The 16,896-nt window shown below is 52.6% G+C and overlaps 4 protein-coding genes and 2 non-coding genes across 6 annotated transcripts; 2 read left to right on the plus strand and 4 right to left on the minus strand.

The window, feature by feature from the left end:
• Positions 1-40: 40 nt before the first annotated feature.
• On the minus strand, positions 41-1,677 carry uba4 (HesA/MoeB/ThiF family protein; the record flags this gene model as incomplete). Its single annotated transcript, XM_748502.1, has 3 exons — positions 41-1,061; positions 1,127-1,340; positions 1,431-1,677. 3 exons carry the CDS (start codon positions 1,675-1,677, stop codon positions 41-43), a joined length of 1,482 nt encoding a protein of 493 aa, XP_753595.1.
• A 303-nt stretch (positions 1,678-1,980) lies between these two features.
• On the minus strand, positions 1,981-4,041 carry AFUA_5G10490 (putative amidase; the record flags this gene model as incomplete). Its single annotated transcript, XM_748501.1, has 5 exons — positions 1,981-2,985; positions 3,048-3,313; positions 3,365-3,432; positions 3,490-3,611; positions 3,667-4,041. The coding sequence occupies 5 exons, from the start codon at positions 4,039-4,041 to the stop codon at positions 1,981-1,983; spliced, it is 1,836 nt and encodes a 611-aa protein (XP_753594.1).
• A 1,645-nt stretch (positions 4,042-5,686) lies between these two features.
• On the plus strand, positions 5,687-11,153 carry AFUA_5G10510 (putative ABC transporter). Its single transcript, XM_748500.2, has 3 exons — positions 5,687-6,613; positions 6,669-9,845; positions 9,895-11,153. The coding sequence occupies exons 1-3, from the start codon at positions 6,329-6,331 to the stop codon at positions 10,912-10,914; spliced, it is 4,482 nt and encodes a 1,493-aa protein (XP_753593.1). The 5' UTR covers positions 5,687-6,328; the 3' UTR covers positions 10,915-11,153.
• On the minus strand, positions 11,139-11,211 carry tK(CUU)5. The gene has a single exon. It is a non-coding gene (tRNA).
• A 319-nt stretch (positions 11,212-11,530) lies between these two features.
• AFUA_5G10520 (alpha-1,2-mannosidase family protein) lies at positions 11,531-14,699 on the plus strand (the record flags this gene model as incomplete). The annotated part of the gene is given in 6 exon segments (XM_748499.2): positions 11,531-12,222; positions 12,304-12,915; positions 12,944-13,349; positions 13,399-14,165; positions 14,186-14,227; positions 14,243-14,699. 6 exon segments carry the CDS (start codon positions 12,053-12,055, stop codon positions 14,697-14,699), a joined length of 2,454 nt encoding a protein of 817 aa, XP_753592.1. The 5' UTR covers positions 11,531-12,052.
• Positions 14,700-14,798: 99 nt separating this feature from the next.
• Positions 14,799-14,929, minus strand: tL(UAA)1. Its single transcript has 2 exons — positions 14,893-14,929; positions 14,799-14,842 (listed from the first exon to the last, which is right to left on the minus strand). It is a non-coding gene (tRNA).
• Between the last annotated feature and the right edge of the window lie 1,967 nt (positions 14,930-16,896).

Genomic DNA, 16,896 nt, shown 5'->3' on the forward strand with positions numbered 1-16,896 from the left:
TGACTGTATTTTATTCATATTGCTAATCTATGGTTTCTACTCAGTATTCTGGCCAATCGGGATCGATTTGTTCACGCCACGCGCGTAGCCCTCCTTGTATATCACCGACGTATCTCTGTCCACCCCGATCAAGACCCAACTCTTTCAACCTCCGAACTGCGATCTGCGAGTCATTCCCGTGACGACACACAACATATATCGGGTCCGTCGAGTCGGCAGAGGCTAGTTCTCTCGGAAGCCAGAAGGGTAGCGAAGGTTGCGCATTGGCGTCTACATTTGTAGGACTTGACGCTGATGACAAAATGGTCGAGATGGGGATGTTGATGCTGTTCTCCAAACTACAGATATCAAATTGCACCTTCTCTCTCACGTCGATGATCGTGGGCTCCTTGTTAATGCGGCCTCCGTCTTGTGGCACTTCCTTCGGATGTCTCTTTTTAAACTCCAGGGGCGAGATACGTTCCTCTGGGGAAAGTGTCGCTTCCAGGCCCGCAACACCACAAAAGAAGACATAATCAGTAGACCCGTTCTTGAGCGTCTCTAGAGTCACGCTGGCATCGGCAGAGCACACCGCACAATTCGCACGCCGAGCGCGGAGTCTAATGGTTCGAAACAGAGGCGTCGAGTATGCGGAGAATATAAGCAGAGATGGAGGCGATGCGCTCGGATTCACAGCCGGAGAAGTGATGACCTTGATTGCCTCCAGTGCTTGAAGGACCCCCATCGTGCCTACAACCGGGCCCAGAATCCCGCCGTCAGCACAGCTGACAACGCTGTTCGCCGGTGGCGGTTTCGGAAACACGCATCGATAGCATGGTCCTCCGCTCTTGTCTCCGACCGGCCGAGGAGGGTAGTTCAACACCATGAGCTGTCCTTCCGTCCGTAATGCGGAAGCAGAGACTAGAGGCTTCCCAAGCAGCACTGCTGTATCCGAGATCAAATATCGCGTTGCGGGATTGTCCGTGCAATCAAGAACGATATCGTAATCTTTGAAAATACCCGGAGCTTCTTGAGGCGTGAGGTGTGCTCTATACGGTACGTATGTAGGGTGGGGATTCAGCCTGAGACGCGGGAAGCAACCAGTCAGTGCCTGAACAGATTCGATGGGGATCATCATTGTACTGACTCTCGGAGATATTCGATCGCGCTGTCTACTTTGAACGTTCCAACATTCTTGCTTCTATGCAGAACCTGCCGGTGCAGGTTCGAGTTTTCCACAGTGTCTCCGTCGACCAGGCCCAAGGTGCCCACACCCGCTCCAGCAAGGTACAGCGCTGCAGGACATCCCAGTCCACCTGCTCCGACGATGAGGACCCGTGCGGCGCGAAGTTTTAATTGGCCTGCACAAGTGATCAGAAGCATTAGCAACGTCATAATCACCAAGCCGACGCAGAGGATTGTTGTTTTCCTGGGGGGCTCAATGCACATACCTTGCAATCCAAGTTGGGGTACAATCATTTGCCTTCCATAGCGCTTGTATTCCTCGCTGAGCAGCGGCCACTCCCTTGTCTCGTTGGTTTTCCCGTCTTCTGCGGTGATTGTTCTCGTGGTACTTTGAGCCTTGACTTCGGCGGCTTGCTCAGCTATTTCGAGCTCGCGTTTCAGACCTGCAAGCTGGGCCTCGGTGGCAGCGATTTGAGCGCGTAAGGACGCGCATGTCTGCTCTAAATTTTCCATAAAAAGCCAATAACGAATGTATAGATATATCACCTCAAACTCCGGCGCTTTCCCGGCCGTCTCTGAAGTCTAGTCTTGGCGCATCAAATTGAAACCCCGCGAGAGAAGCTAATCTTATCGTGCTGACCAAGAATTACGCTATCCCTTTCTGGGTCATCTCCAATATCCCCACTGCACGTGACCTAAAGCATCCATAATGTCCATTGTTCTTTCTTTTCGATGGTCTGATCTACCGATATTCCTTTTTTGCGAAGCTCTCTATTAAACACAGATAAATATACTGTGTTACTGACCGAAAACTGATTATAACAACATGCTCAGGTCGCTTTTCGGTTCAATATATCTTTGCAGCTTCTTCCTCACCAGCGTCCGCTGTTCGAATGCATAGGCCATGCCTATCAGGCTCTCCTCGCTCCATTTGGGTCCAAGAAAGCTGATTCCAAAGGGGATGCCAGGCGCCTTTTCAACCAAGTTGCCTCGTTTATTGTACTCAATGGGTGTTCCCGCAGGGAAAGACCCAAGAGGAACTGTAATCGCTGGTGCCCCGATGATTGCCGGTATATCGGGAGCGAGAGCCGTTGGAAGAATGACAGCGTCAAGCTTGTGGCGGGACAAGGCACCTGTCAACCCTCCCTCTTCTCCGTAGTACAGGCTCCGCAAGTGCATTGGCCAGAACTCGGGCGAGGTGTTGTTGATACCGCTAGCAAGCGCGAGATCCCAGATGCCTGTATCACGGGATGGATAGTCTTCCAGTGGCGACTGCTGAGTGAATCGCCGGATATCTTCCAGATTGTGAAGGTTGTTCGGGTTGGTCTTCAGTTTCGAGAGATATGAGGCAATATCGCTGATGAAGTCAGCAGCCACAACAGCCTGTGTGATCGAAGTGTTGAGGTACTCGTCGTAGCCTGTGAAGTCCGCATCCTCAACGATTGTCGCACCGGCTTTGGAAATCACGGAGACAGCGGCCTCAAAGGCAGACACTATCGGCTCACTTGACGCGTCCAAAGTGTTGATGACGTTACGAGGTATACCGATTCGTTTCCCTTTCAACCCGGACAACGTGCAAGCGGCGACGTAATTCGGGAGGTGACTGCCAAATGGAGACGCCAGCGTATAGTTGTCATTTTTGTCTGGACCTGCAATTGCTTGAAGAATGATTGCTGCGTCTTTGACAGTCCGGGCCATCGGCCCGATTGTATCCTGGCGCTCGCTTATGGGAATGACCATATACCGTGAGGTAAGGCCGACGGTGGGCTTTATGCCAACAATATTACTATTCTCACTCGGAGATAGAATGCTTCCATTTGTCTAATCAATCCACGAAATTAGCACACGATAGCATAGAGACCATGTAGATGAAAATCATTTACCTCAGTACCTAGGGCTGCAAAGGCAAGGCCCAAGTCAGCTGCGACGCCGCTGCCGCTTGAACTACCGCTGGGATCCTGCTTTGGGTAGTAAGCTGCATATGTCTGGCCTCCCTGAGCGTTCCAGCCGGAGGACCCATTCAGTGACCTGAAATTCGCCCACTCTGACAGGCTCGTCTTGCCGAGGATGATGACGCCTGCTTGTCTGAGCTTCTTTGCAACAGTTGAATCCGCAGCCACCTTGGCGCCAACAAGCGCATAAGAGCCGGCTAGTAATCTTAGTCAGTTTTGAGTTGGAGTGTCACCACATACAAGCTTACCAGCTGTTTCCGTCTTGTCCTCAGTGCCGATGTTGCCTTTGACAAGGATGGGAAGGCCGTGCAACGGTCTGCCAGCTGTCAGTGAACGGTTTTCTCATGAAGGTCCTAACTTCTGTATGCCTCACCCTCGTACCCGTCCATATTTTCTCTCCAAGTCAAGCTGCCGAGCTATGTCCCATGCGTCGGGATTGACCTCGAGGACCATATGAAGTGTCGAGTTGACCTCATTTATCCGCGTCACATACGCCTACTCCCTTTTTATTACTATGAATGTTTGTTTATGGGGGAGGGGATGCACCAACATTGACCAGATCGACACTGGAGAAGCAGCCTTTAGTGAGCCCCTCCTGGAGCTCGGCCGTCGTTGCTTCAATCAGGGAGGGAAATACACATTGACGAGCTGCTGTACCATTCGGCGAACTCTTAGGACTTGATGCAGTGGTCGTCGCATACACAAAGGGCGCCAGAAACCATTTGCTTAAGTGTAACATGGCTGTGGAAATATAGGCTAGCACAACCCCGAATGCTGCGGTAGACAATACTGCTGCGATCAGGCACACATTTCCTTTCCGCTTACTTATGTACTCTGCGGAGATCATCTTCCAGGTTGTGCCGACGGCCGAGTCGGGCAGACAATTGGGGCTATGTGTCGCTTGTCCTACTGCAAGGAGTGTCATGCATCTGTTATCGTTGAGTCAGAATGTCCCACCCATTCGATGCGGCAGTTTAGAACTCAACTGCAGTGATAATAAGTTTCAATCGCCGACGAGACACCTCGAAGAACAGAGGCCCTCTACGAACTTGATGTCTCTCCAATTTTGAAATATGCGACAATCCTGGTTCTGGGCAATTATCACACTAAACTTTTGAAGAACTGCTGTTTTCTGCACACATACTGGTGCCCACGCCTTCATCCAGCCGAGCGACAATCCAGCTTCCTATTGCATGGATCTGGCCACAGCTCAAAAGAATCAATCAATCCTGTGTAATTTGAAACAGGTTTAAACTACGTCTCTGGAAGAAAAGAAGCTGGCGATCCATCTCCCTGACTCACAGATTGTATCCACTTTAGGCCCAGCTAGGAAGGTGGTATAGGACCCCGCTCCGTATGATAAGACCAGTTTCATGGACCTTTCTGTCTCGGCCGACGACTGCGTTCGCGAGATTGCTCTGAATCATGACTTGGATCTTGTTTTTCTTCGTCTGGCTTGCAGCTTCGCGCAATCTCGGTTCCGACGAAATGAAAGCCACTGACTCGTGGCTCCGAGACCAACGCCGTATACACGAAGTTTGTTGGGGACAGCAATGCGCTTGAACAACAGAAACGTGCAGAGGTCATCTTATCTCGCCAATCTAGTTCAATGGACAGGTTTCTAGCCCGAATAGCCGATGGCGACTAGGGTGAATAGATGCCGGGGTCGCGGATGCGTGGCTGAGCCAGCCCAAATGAGACATATGGTCGTCGCCATGCAGGCAGCAACGCTAACGAGACTTGGCATCAGTCACCAGTGAACAAGAAATTCTCTATAGCGACAACCTTGACTGTTGCATAGACGCGAAGCCGAGAGGGATGAACTGTCACACTCTGGTACTGGAATATCTGAGGAGCATATAACCGATTGAGTTTGTGCTGCTGAACTGCTACCAGGACAAGAGCACAGCTACGAAGAGTAAGCGATTCCGGTTATTTGTCTGTAGGAATTCTTGCCGGGTCCACCTCTTGGTGTTCTGATCTCAGCTGTCTGTTCTCTCTTTGCTCGTGGGTCGCTTCTTTGTTTCGGATGCAAGCTAGGTACTGGGACTTCCTCGTATTTACCCTTTCCTGTCAGCCAGTGAGGGATCCTTTGAGAAAGAACAGTACGGTGAAGATCAGTCCACCGGGGATGAGCTGAATAGCGACCAGGCCATCTCATTGCTTTTTACTGATCAATTTGTGCAGAGAAACCCGGTAGTCAAGGCAGTATGCGAACGTCTCTGCTCCGCCAGAACTTCCCGAAAGAGACCAGAGGGGATTTCTGTCCACCCGGGCCGGTTGCTTTCTCTGCACCACGCTACTAACAGCTATAAACTACAGAAGCAGCGATCGAGATGATGCCTATTTTGCAAGAGTACCAGCTAAGCATTCATCATGATGTTACAGGTGCCCTATATTCAAGCTTACATCTGGATTATTAGCCCTAAGCAGATAGGTTCCTATATAGCTAACAGAACTTGTGCGCTTTCTCTTTTATTTAAGGACTGTTTATGAAGTATAAGTAAGTATACTCTATATAAGGTAGTTAACTAGAGGCACGATGCTGACAAATTGCCTCGTATTCCAAGCCCATTAATAATGAGGAGCAGCTTTCCGGATTTCGAATGAGATCTATCGAGATCAGTTACTTACAGCCTGTGGATCATCCCGAGATGTTCGTCTTCTTCAGGATTGCTCGATTGGCAGTGGAAGATTCCAGATGTGCAAAATGTAGGTACCTCCGCCTAAGCTTCATCAGCGTAATGCAGGGTGTGGACTAGTTCAGCCAGATACAGGCTAACCCAATATTCTTCTTTAGTAGAAATGCCTGAGCTTAAATCCTTTAGTCGGGTTTGGAACACCACAGACGTCGTATCAAATAGACATGGAGAAAAGACTGTCGTCTGCAGATACAGGGGACGCCTTTGAGTTACGTCTGCCTACAATTACAAATATGCTGACACCAGCTAGTTATTATCTGCATACTCCTTCATCAGAAATTTGAACGAGAATGCAAATCTGTGATTTCTTACCCTTGGCGCTGAGACGAAGAACATGTCCTAATCCGGTGCCCGACAATCAGATCTTGCAGAAATCCTGATGCCTGGAATGGCCCGGTCAGGTCTTGACTCATTACGAGTAGCCATCTTGGCAGTTCCTTGGTTCATATTTGACTTTTCCGACTCGATATCTCTGCAAATTCTCGGAATGAAATCGTTGGTCTCACGCCAATGCCTTTGTCGACCCTCATCCCCTCCGTAGGGGCATCAGCGATCTTGCTCCTATCCATCCCTCATGTTCGTCAGCTTCTCGCCGACTATGGAAGCAAGAAAGCATACAGATTAATCAAATCAAGCAACAATGATGAGTTGATCACCAGCGGCAAGTCGCCACGATCAGTCTGGCAGCGCATCACTGTAGTTGTGGTGGCAGTAGCAGCCACAATTGCGGCAGTCTGGTCGTGCTTCAGCAGACAACCAGTGCTTGCGTCAAATGTCCTTCATTTCGCGACGTGGGTAAGACGCGCCGCTCCCGAGCGCTTTCGAGCTCTAGAGATGACGATATTTGCAGCTCACGATCCTTGTCCAAGAATTGGTCCTCATAAGCCGTCAAAATCCAGAAGCCAGGTATCGCCTAGGCTACTACAGCGCCTTGGCTAGTCTGGCCGTAGGCATCTGCCTGGCCTGGCCATATGCGTTGTCGTTGCACAGCAACCCTGACTTCAACCTGACTTCCCGAGATGCATCGAGTATTGTTCAACTGGTCGCCGCGCTCGTTCTAGTCTTCGTGAACCTCGCCTTCCCAAGAGGGCCTACCCTCTACCGCAATGGCCGTCCAGTCGATTCTCAGAAATCTGTCTCGTTCCTAAACCGATACACCTTCTCCTGGGCGTATAGAACCCTTTCCATCGCGGCAAAGAATAAACGACTCAACATTGATGACCTCCCAGTTATTGGAGACGAAGTTCGTGCAAAGACGCTCTCCAGCTCCTTCTTTGCAGTCAGCGCAGCCTCGGCGCAATGGAGGAGGTGGCTTAAGCTGTACTGGGCAGAGATCACCTTTCAGGTAATCCTGCAGCTCGTCGCCAATGCGGTCAACTTCCTCCCTCACTTCCTCCTCCTTACCATCCTTCGCCTCTTTGAGGACCGTGATGCGGGAGCAAGCAACCAGTTGCAACTATGGTTGGCTGCCCTAGGTCTTGGGCTATCGATGGTGGTCACCTCATGGTCCATATCCCTGAGAGACTTTGTAGCTGATATGAAGCTTTCTCTGCCGATCAATGAACAGCTGCTCGCGGTCATATCCAAGAAAGCCATGAGCTTGAAGGATGTCGTGATCTCCGCCGACGATAGCGAGAATGAGGATGCTGCGAGCGACAAAGACGACGATGATGCCGATGACGATGCTCCACCCAGGACAAAACATTCTGTCCTCAATCTCCTCGGCGTAGACGTGGAAAGAGTCTCCGAGTTCGTCGCCTACAGCCATCTGCTTCTCGACTGCGTGCTTGAGCTTAGCATCGCCATCGTCTTCCTCGTATACCTGATGGGATGGAAACCCATCGCGGCTGGCTGCGCTATCCCTGTCCTTCTTATACCTTTCTACTACCATTTAACGAATCGGTACAGTGAACAGGAACAAGCCCTCATGGACCGCCGGGACGACAAATCTTCGAATCTGACGGTCATGATGCGCGGCATACGGCAGATCAAGTTCAGCGCGCTGGAAACACAATGGTACGACAAGATCCTGGGATTGCGCGAAAAAGAGCTGCGTAACCAGTACACTGTCTTCCAACTCGACGTCTTCCTGACTGCCATCTGGACGCTCGGCCCGCTGTGCATGAGCTGTCTCTCCATCGCGACGCATATCTACCTGAATGGCTCAATTGCCGTCTCAGTTGCGTTCACCGCGCTGTCGCTCTTTGAAAATCTACAGAGCGTGCTCAGCATGTTCCCGGAGATGTTTACCGAACTACTGGATGCCAGGGTCAGCCTTCGGAGAATCGAGGGCTTCCTAGATCTGGAAGAACACGAGGACAAGAGGGTGCGGGGTGACGCTATATCATTTCGCGACGCAACCATTGCATGGCCGTCAGCTGGGTCAGAAGACGCAACAGGGCAGTTCCAGCTCACGGGTCTCAATCTGGACCTCCCTCCACGTGAGCTCTCAGTTATTTCCGGACGGAGTGGTGCTGGCAAGTCACTACTCCTTCAAGCACTCATTGGCGAAGCCGACATCGTAAAGGGGACTGCAATCTTCCCTCACTCATCAGCCACCAATCGGCCAGCTGGCGAGGAAAACTGGATAGTGGATGGTCTGGTTGCCTATGTTTCCCAGGATCCATGGATTGAGAACGCAACGATCCGGGATGCCATCTTGTTTGGGCTGCCGTTTAACCCCGAGCGCTATGACAAGGTCATTCACGCCTGCGCGCTCTCGCATGATCTTCAGTCGTTTCCTGACGGCGATAGAACGGATATTGGTGCTAATGGGATCAATCTGAGCGGGGGGCAGAAGTGGCGTCTGGCGTTGGCGAGGGCGCTGTATAGTCGTGCGAGTATTCTCGTTTTGGATGATATCTTTAGTGCGGTTGATTCGAATGTTGGACGGCATCTCTATGACCATGCTTTGACTGGCAGTCTTGCGAAAGAGCGAACTAGGGTCCTGGCCACTCACCATGTTCGATTGTGTCTTGGAGGAGCTGCGTACCTGGTGAGGCTGGAGAATGGCAGAGTTGTGCAAGCAGGGCATCCATCCAGTCTTCTGCAAGACGAAACTCCCGACCAAAGACTCGATGACAGCACATCAGACCCGTCGGATAGCACACCTACGACATTGAAGCCTGTTCAGCGAACAAACGCTACTCCGCGTTCAGATGGCCAGCCCAAAAAGTACTACGAGGAAGAGAAGCGAGAGCGTGGTGTGGTCAGGGCCGAGGTGTACAAGGCTTATATGAAAGCCTCCGGGGGCTACTCTCGCTGGATTCTCGTCGCCGTCCTTTGCATCTTAACGCTGATCCTGAACCTGGCAGCTCCGTACTGGGTTTCAATTTGGACCAGAGCATACAATGAAAGTCCTCCGCGGTCGATCCTCACACAGTCTGGTGATCATCCAGATTTCAGGACTGGTGGGCTGCATCTGGACCATCGCCTTGTCTACTATAGCTCGATTTACTTCGCCTTGGCATTTGCATCGTGGATCCTGGACATCATCAGGATCCAGACGATCCTCCGCGGCTCCATTAGAGCTTCCAAGGTGATGTTCGAACAGTTCGCCCAGACCATCCTCCGGGCCCCTCTCCGATTCCTCGATATGACACCAGTTGGGCAGATCCTGAACCGGTTCACGTCGGATTTCGGTACCTTCGACTCGAACCTTGCTCTGGATCTCTCGTATCTCCTGCATAGCGGCATCATGATCCTCGGAGTCATTGCCGCGGCTTCGGTCACTTCTCCTCTTATCGTCGGCCTTGGCCTGCTGACTCTCTTGGCATCATGGACAGTCGCTTTCTTCTTCGTGACCGGCGCCCGCGAGGCAAAACGGCTAGAAAGTACCGCTCGATCGCCCATCTTCGAGCTGGTCGGGTCTCTTCTGACTGGGCTGCCTACCATCCGTGCATTCGGCAGGGAGAACGCGTACCTGAAGCGCATGTACGATCTGATTGACATCCACTGCCAGGCCCTCTGGCACAAGCGGTTATTCTCCTGCTGGATGGCGTTTTGGATGAGCATGGTTGGAGCAATTGTACCTCCCCCCTCCTCTATCACACCACTGCTAGTGCTAACCATCTAAGTTCGTCGCCTCCGTGACCATCACCTTCGTCACCATCCGCACCCTCGACGCCCCCCTCGCCGGATTCGCCCTCAGCTTCGCCCTGGAACTCTCCGAGCACATCTCTTGGTTCCTCTCGCAGTACGCCAAACTCGAACTAGACGCCAACGCCGCCGAGCGCATAGTCGAGTACACGCAGCTCGACCAGGAACCCCAATCCGGCATTCCCGTACCCGCCTCCTGGCCGCCCGCCGGCGAGATCCAGGTGACCGATCTCTGCGTGGCCTACGGGCCCGACCTCCCGCCCGTCCTGCAGGGCCTCACCTTCACCCTGCGCGCCGGCGAGCGAGTCGGGATCGTGGGCCGAACAGGCGCAGGCAAATCCTCGCTCGCCCTGGCGCTCCTCCGCTGCCTGGACGCGCGGTCCGGATCCATCCACATCGACGGGACCGATCTCGCCCAGGTGCGGCTACACGATCTCCGCTCGCGCGTGGGCATCATCCCGCAGGACCCGGTTGTGTTTGCTGGCACGGTGCGCGAGGTTCTGGACCCGTTCGGCCAGCATGATGATCGCGAGTTGCTTGACGCTCTGGCTGAAGTTGGGCTGCTCCGGTCAGAAGACTATGCTCCGGGGGATTACAAGGACGGGTTCTCCCTCGATGCAACTATCATCGAAGGAGGACGAAACCTCTCGCAGGGCCAAAAGCAGCTCCTCTGTCTTGCGCGTGCGCTGGTCTCGCGGCCGAAGATCCTGATCATGGACGAGGCGACGGCGTCCATCGATATGGAGTCGGACATTCGGATCCAGCGCACGCTGCGGCAGGTGATTCGTGGGTGTACGTTGCTGGTTATTGCGCATCGACTGTCGACGATTGCGGACTTTGATAAAATTATTGTTCTGGATGGGGGGAGAGTGGTGGAGATGGGGCCACCGGGCGAGCTGATGATGATTGAGAATGGGATTTTCCGGGGGTTAGTGCAGGAGAGTGGAGAGAGGGCGGTGATTGAGGGGATGATTCATGGCAATACTAGAGAACTCTGACTTCGTTGACTGCATCATTCGATGAGCACTGGCGGAGACTATGTACAACCATGAGGGATGTATGCGGATTCACTCGGTAGTTGCTTGGATGGCATCATACAAAACTATGACTGTACTGGTTGCCTTAAGGAGAAAAACTGATACAATATCAATACAGACAGTCAATAAACCGTTTATTTCACTCATTGTGGTAAAAATGAAGAATAAAGAAGAAGAAAAAAAGAAGCCGAACGCGGGGGTCGAACCCGCAACCTTGAGATTAAGAGTCTCACGCTCTACCGATTGAGCTAGCCCGGCGAGCTGACATTTGCCGATGCTTCTAGAGCCTTATGACGCCGACTCTACTGCACAACCAATCAGTGTTGTTTGCCTAGCATGTGGGCTGATCATTTGCTCTGGGCGCAGCTTAGTGCTGAGCCTAAGGGACGGAGTAAAGTACTTGTCCTAGGGTGCGGCACGCCGATTTTCTGGGCTCCCGCATGTGCGCACCCGGGCTTGTGACTGGAGTGACTGATGCTTATATCCATGGTTGAGTTGGCCATGTGTCGGGTCAGGGGCATTATGATACGGACTGAAGAAATGCTGCATTCCTTGCAGCATTTTTCAAGGATGGGCAGATGAGCCCTGGTATATTGATCCGATGCACTATTGAGAAATGTATATTGTGATTGGTCATTCATTGCTTGCCAGATAGTAGTCAAGAATCCATGTCCGATCCCTTACTTCGGGTCTATCTGTTTTCTGGTCTAGTTAGGGACGCAGGATGGAGACTAAAAGAGTCCCTGCAGCTAGTCGATCGACTTTTCGAGTCGCGCCTCTAGTGCTGACCACACTCTTTGCCTGACTGTCGCATGTGTCGAGCCCTCATGCCTCCACTGGTCGACTGACCCTGCTCTGGATGTCCACCATCCGTCCTTTCATTCAATGCTTACTGTTGTAGCAGTACAACCCTGTAGCGGTCTACTCCGCCATCAATTGAGGGGAACCCTGTCACTCGTTTGTCTTGCTATATGTTTAGAGCCGTGATCCATGGTCGTGTGGTGGACTATGCATTCGCTGGAGTAGATTGATTGTTCTTAGATTTATACCAGAGACGCCAACAGACGGACACAGAGGCAAGACTACCTCCATCGTATTCATGAAACAGCGTACTGACTCTCCCCCCGCCAGGCCTCATCGTCGCTCACTTATCCTATCGGCAATAGCAGCCGCGTTACTAACGATGCCCTGTCTGAGTGTCCTCCTAGTCGTAGCCCTGTTACATCCCGCCGTCAAAGCCACCGACCTAACATCCTACGTGAACCTCTTGTACGTAAACCCCCCCCCCCCCCCCCGCCTTCCTTCCCGGCCCTGACTCTGGTTTTCCCTTCTGTGCTAATGCAGCCACAGCACCGGCACCCAAAATGGCGGGAACAACTTCCCCGGCGTCGCCCGCCCCTTCGGCATGGTCAAACTCGGCCCGGACTTGCTCAACCCGGGCACAGACGCCTACTCAGGCTACCTGCCCACCGGCGCTTTCTCGGGCTTCAGCATGATGCACGAGCAAGGCACCGGCGGCGCCCCCAAGTACGGGACTGTCGCGCAGTTACCGCTCGTCGGCGACGTCCCCGACCCGCTGTCGAATAGGACGGTGGCGCGGGCCGGCGCCGACGAGGCTGAGGTCGGATACTACCGCGCGCGCACGACGGACGGCGTGGCTGTTGAATTGGCTGCTACCGCGCGCGCGGGCATGTATCGGTATACGTTCCCGGCCGGGAAGACAGGGAATGTGCTGGTGGATGTGTCGCATGTTCTGCCGTCGTTTCGGGGGCAGGGGCTGGGTCAGAGGTATAAGGGGGGGAATTTGAGGATTTTTGCCGATGGCCATTATGAGGGGCATGGAGTGTATGATAATGGGTGGAATCGGGCCCCGGATTGGGCTATTTACTTTTGTTGGTTGCGAATTTTTTTTGTGTCAGTGTTGTGCTTGGGGGAAATTTTGCTGACGGTGGTGAATTCCAGGTGGGTACTTTGATGCGGAGCCGGTCAGCAACGCGACGTATATTGGGACGGATGCGCAGGGTAGTGTCAGGCAGGAGAGCGGCTCCGCGTCTTCGACTTCGGCGTCGACGCGGGTTGGAGGACTCTTCGCCTTCCAGGACGAGGTGGTGACGTCTCGGGTTGGAATCTCGTGGATCTCCACGCAGAAAGCCTGCAAGCACGTCCAGGATGAAATCCCCCCGGGGACAGCGTTCACCGCTGTAGTTGACGCCACCAAGGCTGAATGGAACACCACCGTCTTGTCCAAGGTGACCACTACCAACACCAACAACACCAGCCTCGAGCTGCTGTACACCTCGCTGTACTTTATGCACTTGATTCCGACAAACCAGACAGGCGAGAATCCCAGCTGGACATCCTCAGAGCCCTACTACCAGGATATCTTCACGTACTGGGTACTCCTCCCTTTCCCCTTTCCATGCAACACCAAACTGACGAAGCAAGGACCTCTTCCGCTGCTCCGAAGCTCTCATGCAAGTCCTGCAGCCCACCGCCTACGAAGAGCAGATCCGCTCCCTGATCGACATCTGGCGGTTCGAAGGCTACCTGCCGGACGCCCGCTCCTCCAACTACAACGGCCGCACCCAGGGCGGCTCCAACGCAGACAACATCCTGGCCGACGCCTACGTCAAGGGCGTCCGCGGCGCCGTCAACTGGGAAGACGGGTACAAAGCCCTGGTGCAAGACGCCGAGGTCGCGCCCCCCAACGACCCCATCGACCCGATGGCGCCGGATTCATCCACAAAAGAAGGCCGCGGCGCGCTCCCCGACTGGTTAGCTCTGGGGTTCATCACGCCAAAGTACACCCGGGCCGTGACGCGCGCGGTGGAATACGCCTGCAATGACTTCGCGGTGTACCAGGTGGCGTCAGGACTACAGAAGCAGGCCGACGCGGAGAAATACCTCAACCGCTCGCGCAACTGGCGCAACCACTGGAATCCGGAGCAGACGTCGCTGGGGTTCTCGGGGTTTGTGGTCCCGCGAAGTACCTCCGGATTTCTGGAGACGGATCCTCTAGCGGACAGCGGGTACTGGGGGGATCCGTACTACGAGGCGAGCTCGTGGGCGTACTCGTGGGCGAGTGTGCATGATATGAAGGAGATGGTTGAGCGCATGGGAGGCGAGCAAACGGTTGTCGATCGGCTAAATACCATGTTTACGGAGGGGGCGAGCGGGTCCAATGGGATGATTTTCGATCCTACGAATGAGCCGTAAGTCCTCATCTTCTCAGAAGCTTCTTGATCCAGGCAGGAAAAAAAAAAAAAAAAAAGGGGTGCTGACAAGTTAGCATGTTCAACATCCCATACCTATACAATTACGTCAACCGACAGGATCTCTCCGTCGCGCAATCTCGCAAAGTCGCCAAGAAGTACTTCAATACCGGCGTCGCAGGTCTACCGGGGAACAGCGACGCTGGAGCGATGCAGACATGGCTGCTCTGGAATATGATCGGGCTGTATCCGATTACAGGGCAGACGACGTTCCTCATCCACTCACCGTGGTTTGAGTCTCTGACGATCGATCTAGGGGGGGGGAAGCAGCTGCGTGTCACGGCAACCGGGGGTGACGGCAACGGGGACAGCAAGATTTATGTGCAAAGTCTCAAGGTTAATGGGAACCCGTGGCGGAAGAACTGGCTGACATGGCATGATGTCTTTGAGAATGGAGGGACGCTGGAGTTTGAGCTGGGGGAGAGCCCGAGTGGCTGGTTCACGGGTGAGCTGCCTCCCAGCCCTGCGTCGTAACCTGCAGGCCGGGCGAGGACAGTTATTTTCATGATCATAAATAGATATAGGAGAGCAGGTGCAATAAGATAGTGCGGCTGTAACTGCTCGCAAAAAAGATGGTAAGAGTGGGGTTCGAACCCACGCGACTTTCGTCAAGTGAATTTGAGCGGCCTGTACAGCTTATGTAAAAGCTGTGGTACAGCACGCAGCACTTAAGTCACTCGCCTTAACCACTCGGCCATCTTACCTCTTTAGTCATGGGTCTATTCTTAGATTTGCTTTATCTGACTTACTTGTCTTAAGTACCTGTCTCCGCACTTAGCTAGTGGATAGCGAAAGGGAGGGAGGGTGAGCATACATTCACTTCACTGCTTGATTCGTGAAAAATCTCCGCATCTCAACAAATCAGTGAATGCTGAGGCGGTGCACCCGCCAAACTCGCTGAAGTGGATGAAAGAGGATTGTCTGTGGCCGTGTGACTGGTAGACTTGTGAGGTATCTTTGAAGAAGAACGGTTCATTATGGATACTCTCAGATCCCCTGCGGAGACCAAAGAAGAGCAGAAGCATGGCTGCATACGGAATACACTGTTCCAGGCAAGCGGACTGCAATTTCTGTTACAAGGGGTCGACGTGAGGAAGGTTAGGTCGAAGTCATATCCGTCTCACATTATTGAAGATTGCCAAATGCTTCGAGAACGGGGGAAGGGCACATATACAGTGCCGTTTCCCTCTCCAAGGAGAATAAACGCGGTTTCTAACAGCACTGCCTATGTGTACGACGTCATGGAGCGCTTTTATCTCCGCTTGGGAACCCTTGATGAACACTCTGACGTCCTCCCGCAGCTGTCAGCACAGCTACACGACCTGATCAAGCGGATGGTGCTTGTGGCATGCTGAGCGTGTACTATAATGTGTGATATAGCGCATATCGATATGAAAAAGCTCTAGATCCTCGCGACTAGGCAGTAGTTATAGGAACATGCTACCGTCTGTTATGGTAGACGGTGAGGCCTGGTAACGCAATGTATTCGGTGAGATCTCTCTAGATACTTGGTGAGGTGGAAGTACCACCAGTCACCACGTTGTACAACATACTGCCTCCGCTGAAAAATAAAATCAAATAAAATAAACAGCGTCCTCACTGTAGACCTTGCGCAGCCTATTATCATGACAGTCTAATAACATGCTAGACAGGCATGGCAACCTATTTTGCAGCTTTCTTGCCACGGAGCTGCTCAGGCACAGGCTCAGACTGATCACTGTCTGCACTTCTGCGCTTTTCCGCAGTAGATGACGGTAGTTTCTTGGACCATGAACCGTCATCCGAGATATAGGCACGACCAGGAAGAACTTTGAGTCCTCGGCAACATTTATATTAGTTGGGTTGATAGAAATATGTCGTCTGCATCGCGTTTTCAAGGTACTGATTGTCGCACCATGTAGCCAGTCAACCAAGTTGTTCACTTTAAATATGGCCTTGAGAGTAGATGGTGATGTCGCTTAGACCACCTGTTGATCCCCTTTTCATCCTTCAGAGTTAACCCGAAAAACCGAACAGGATGCTGGGTGATCCGTTCTCTCAGATATGACATACGCATTGGGATGTCTTTCTCCAGGTCGTGCAAGCTCAACTTGGACTATGATTCCATCCTTATCATCCCTGAGGTAGAAACCCCGAATTCGCAGCCAAATAACCGAATGAATGGGTAACCAAAGGCCGTATATCTGCCGCTGTTCTTTATCGCGGTGGCTAGACCACTAATGCTGCCCTTTATAAATGCGCCTGTTCAGAAGGCTCGCCTGTGTCTGTATCTCGAGCTCTGTTGGTTCTCCATGAGCAGGATCATGCTGAGCTGCAATCATCTGCTTCTGGTAGTATTACCGACACACTCGGACACCTGGAAGACATCAATCGGAGCCTTCCCTCTCAAGTTGCACCGCAAGGCATTGTTACAGAACGTAATAATCTTACCATTGCTGCAATAAAGAGTACTTCTTCCAAGTGTGATATGGGGGTAGCAACAAATATACAGATATCTGGAGGGAGGATAGGTTGAGGATCTGGGGGTTAAGGAAAGCAAGAGTAGGTGTTGCATCTCATGTGCTTGTTGTTTATATAGGGCAAGCAGCCTGTGGTGGCTGGATAACAAGCTCATCGACGGAAGACAGTGAAATGGCGCCACTCGGTATCTTTGGCATTATTGATCCAGTGC

This window comes from Aspergillus fumigatus, chromosome 5 (assembly GCF_000002655.1).
Source record: "Aspergillus fumigatus Af293 chromosome 5, whole genome shotgun sequence".
Lineage (NCBI taxonomy): Eukaryota > Fungi > Ascomycota > Eurotiomycetes > Eurotiales > Aspergillaceae > Aspergillus > Aspergillus fumigatus.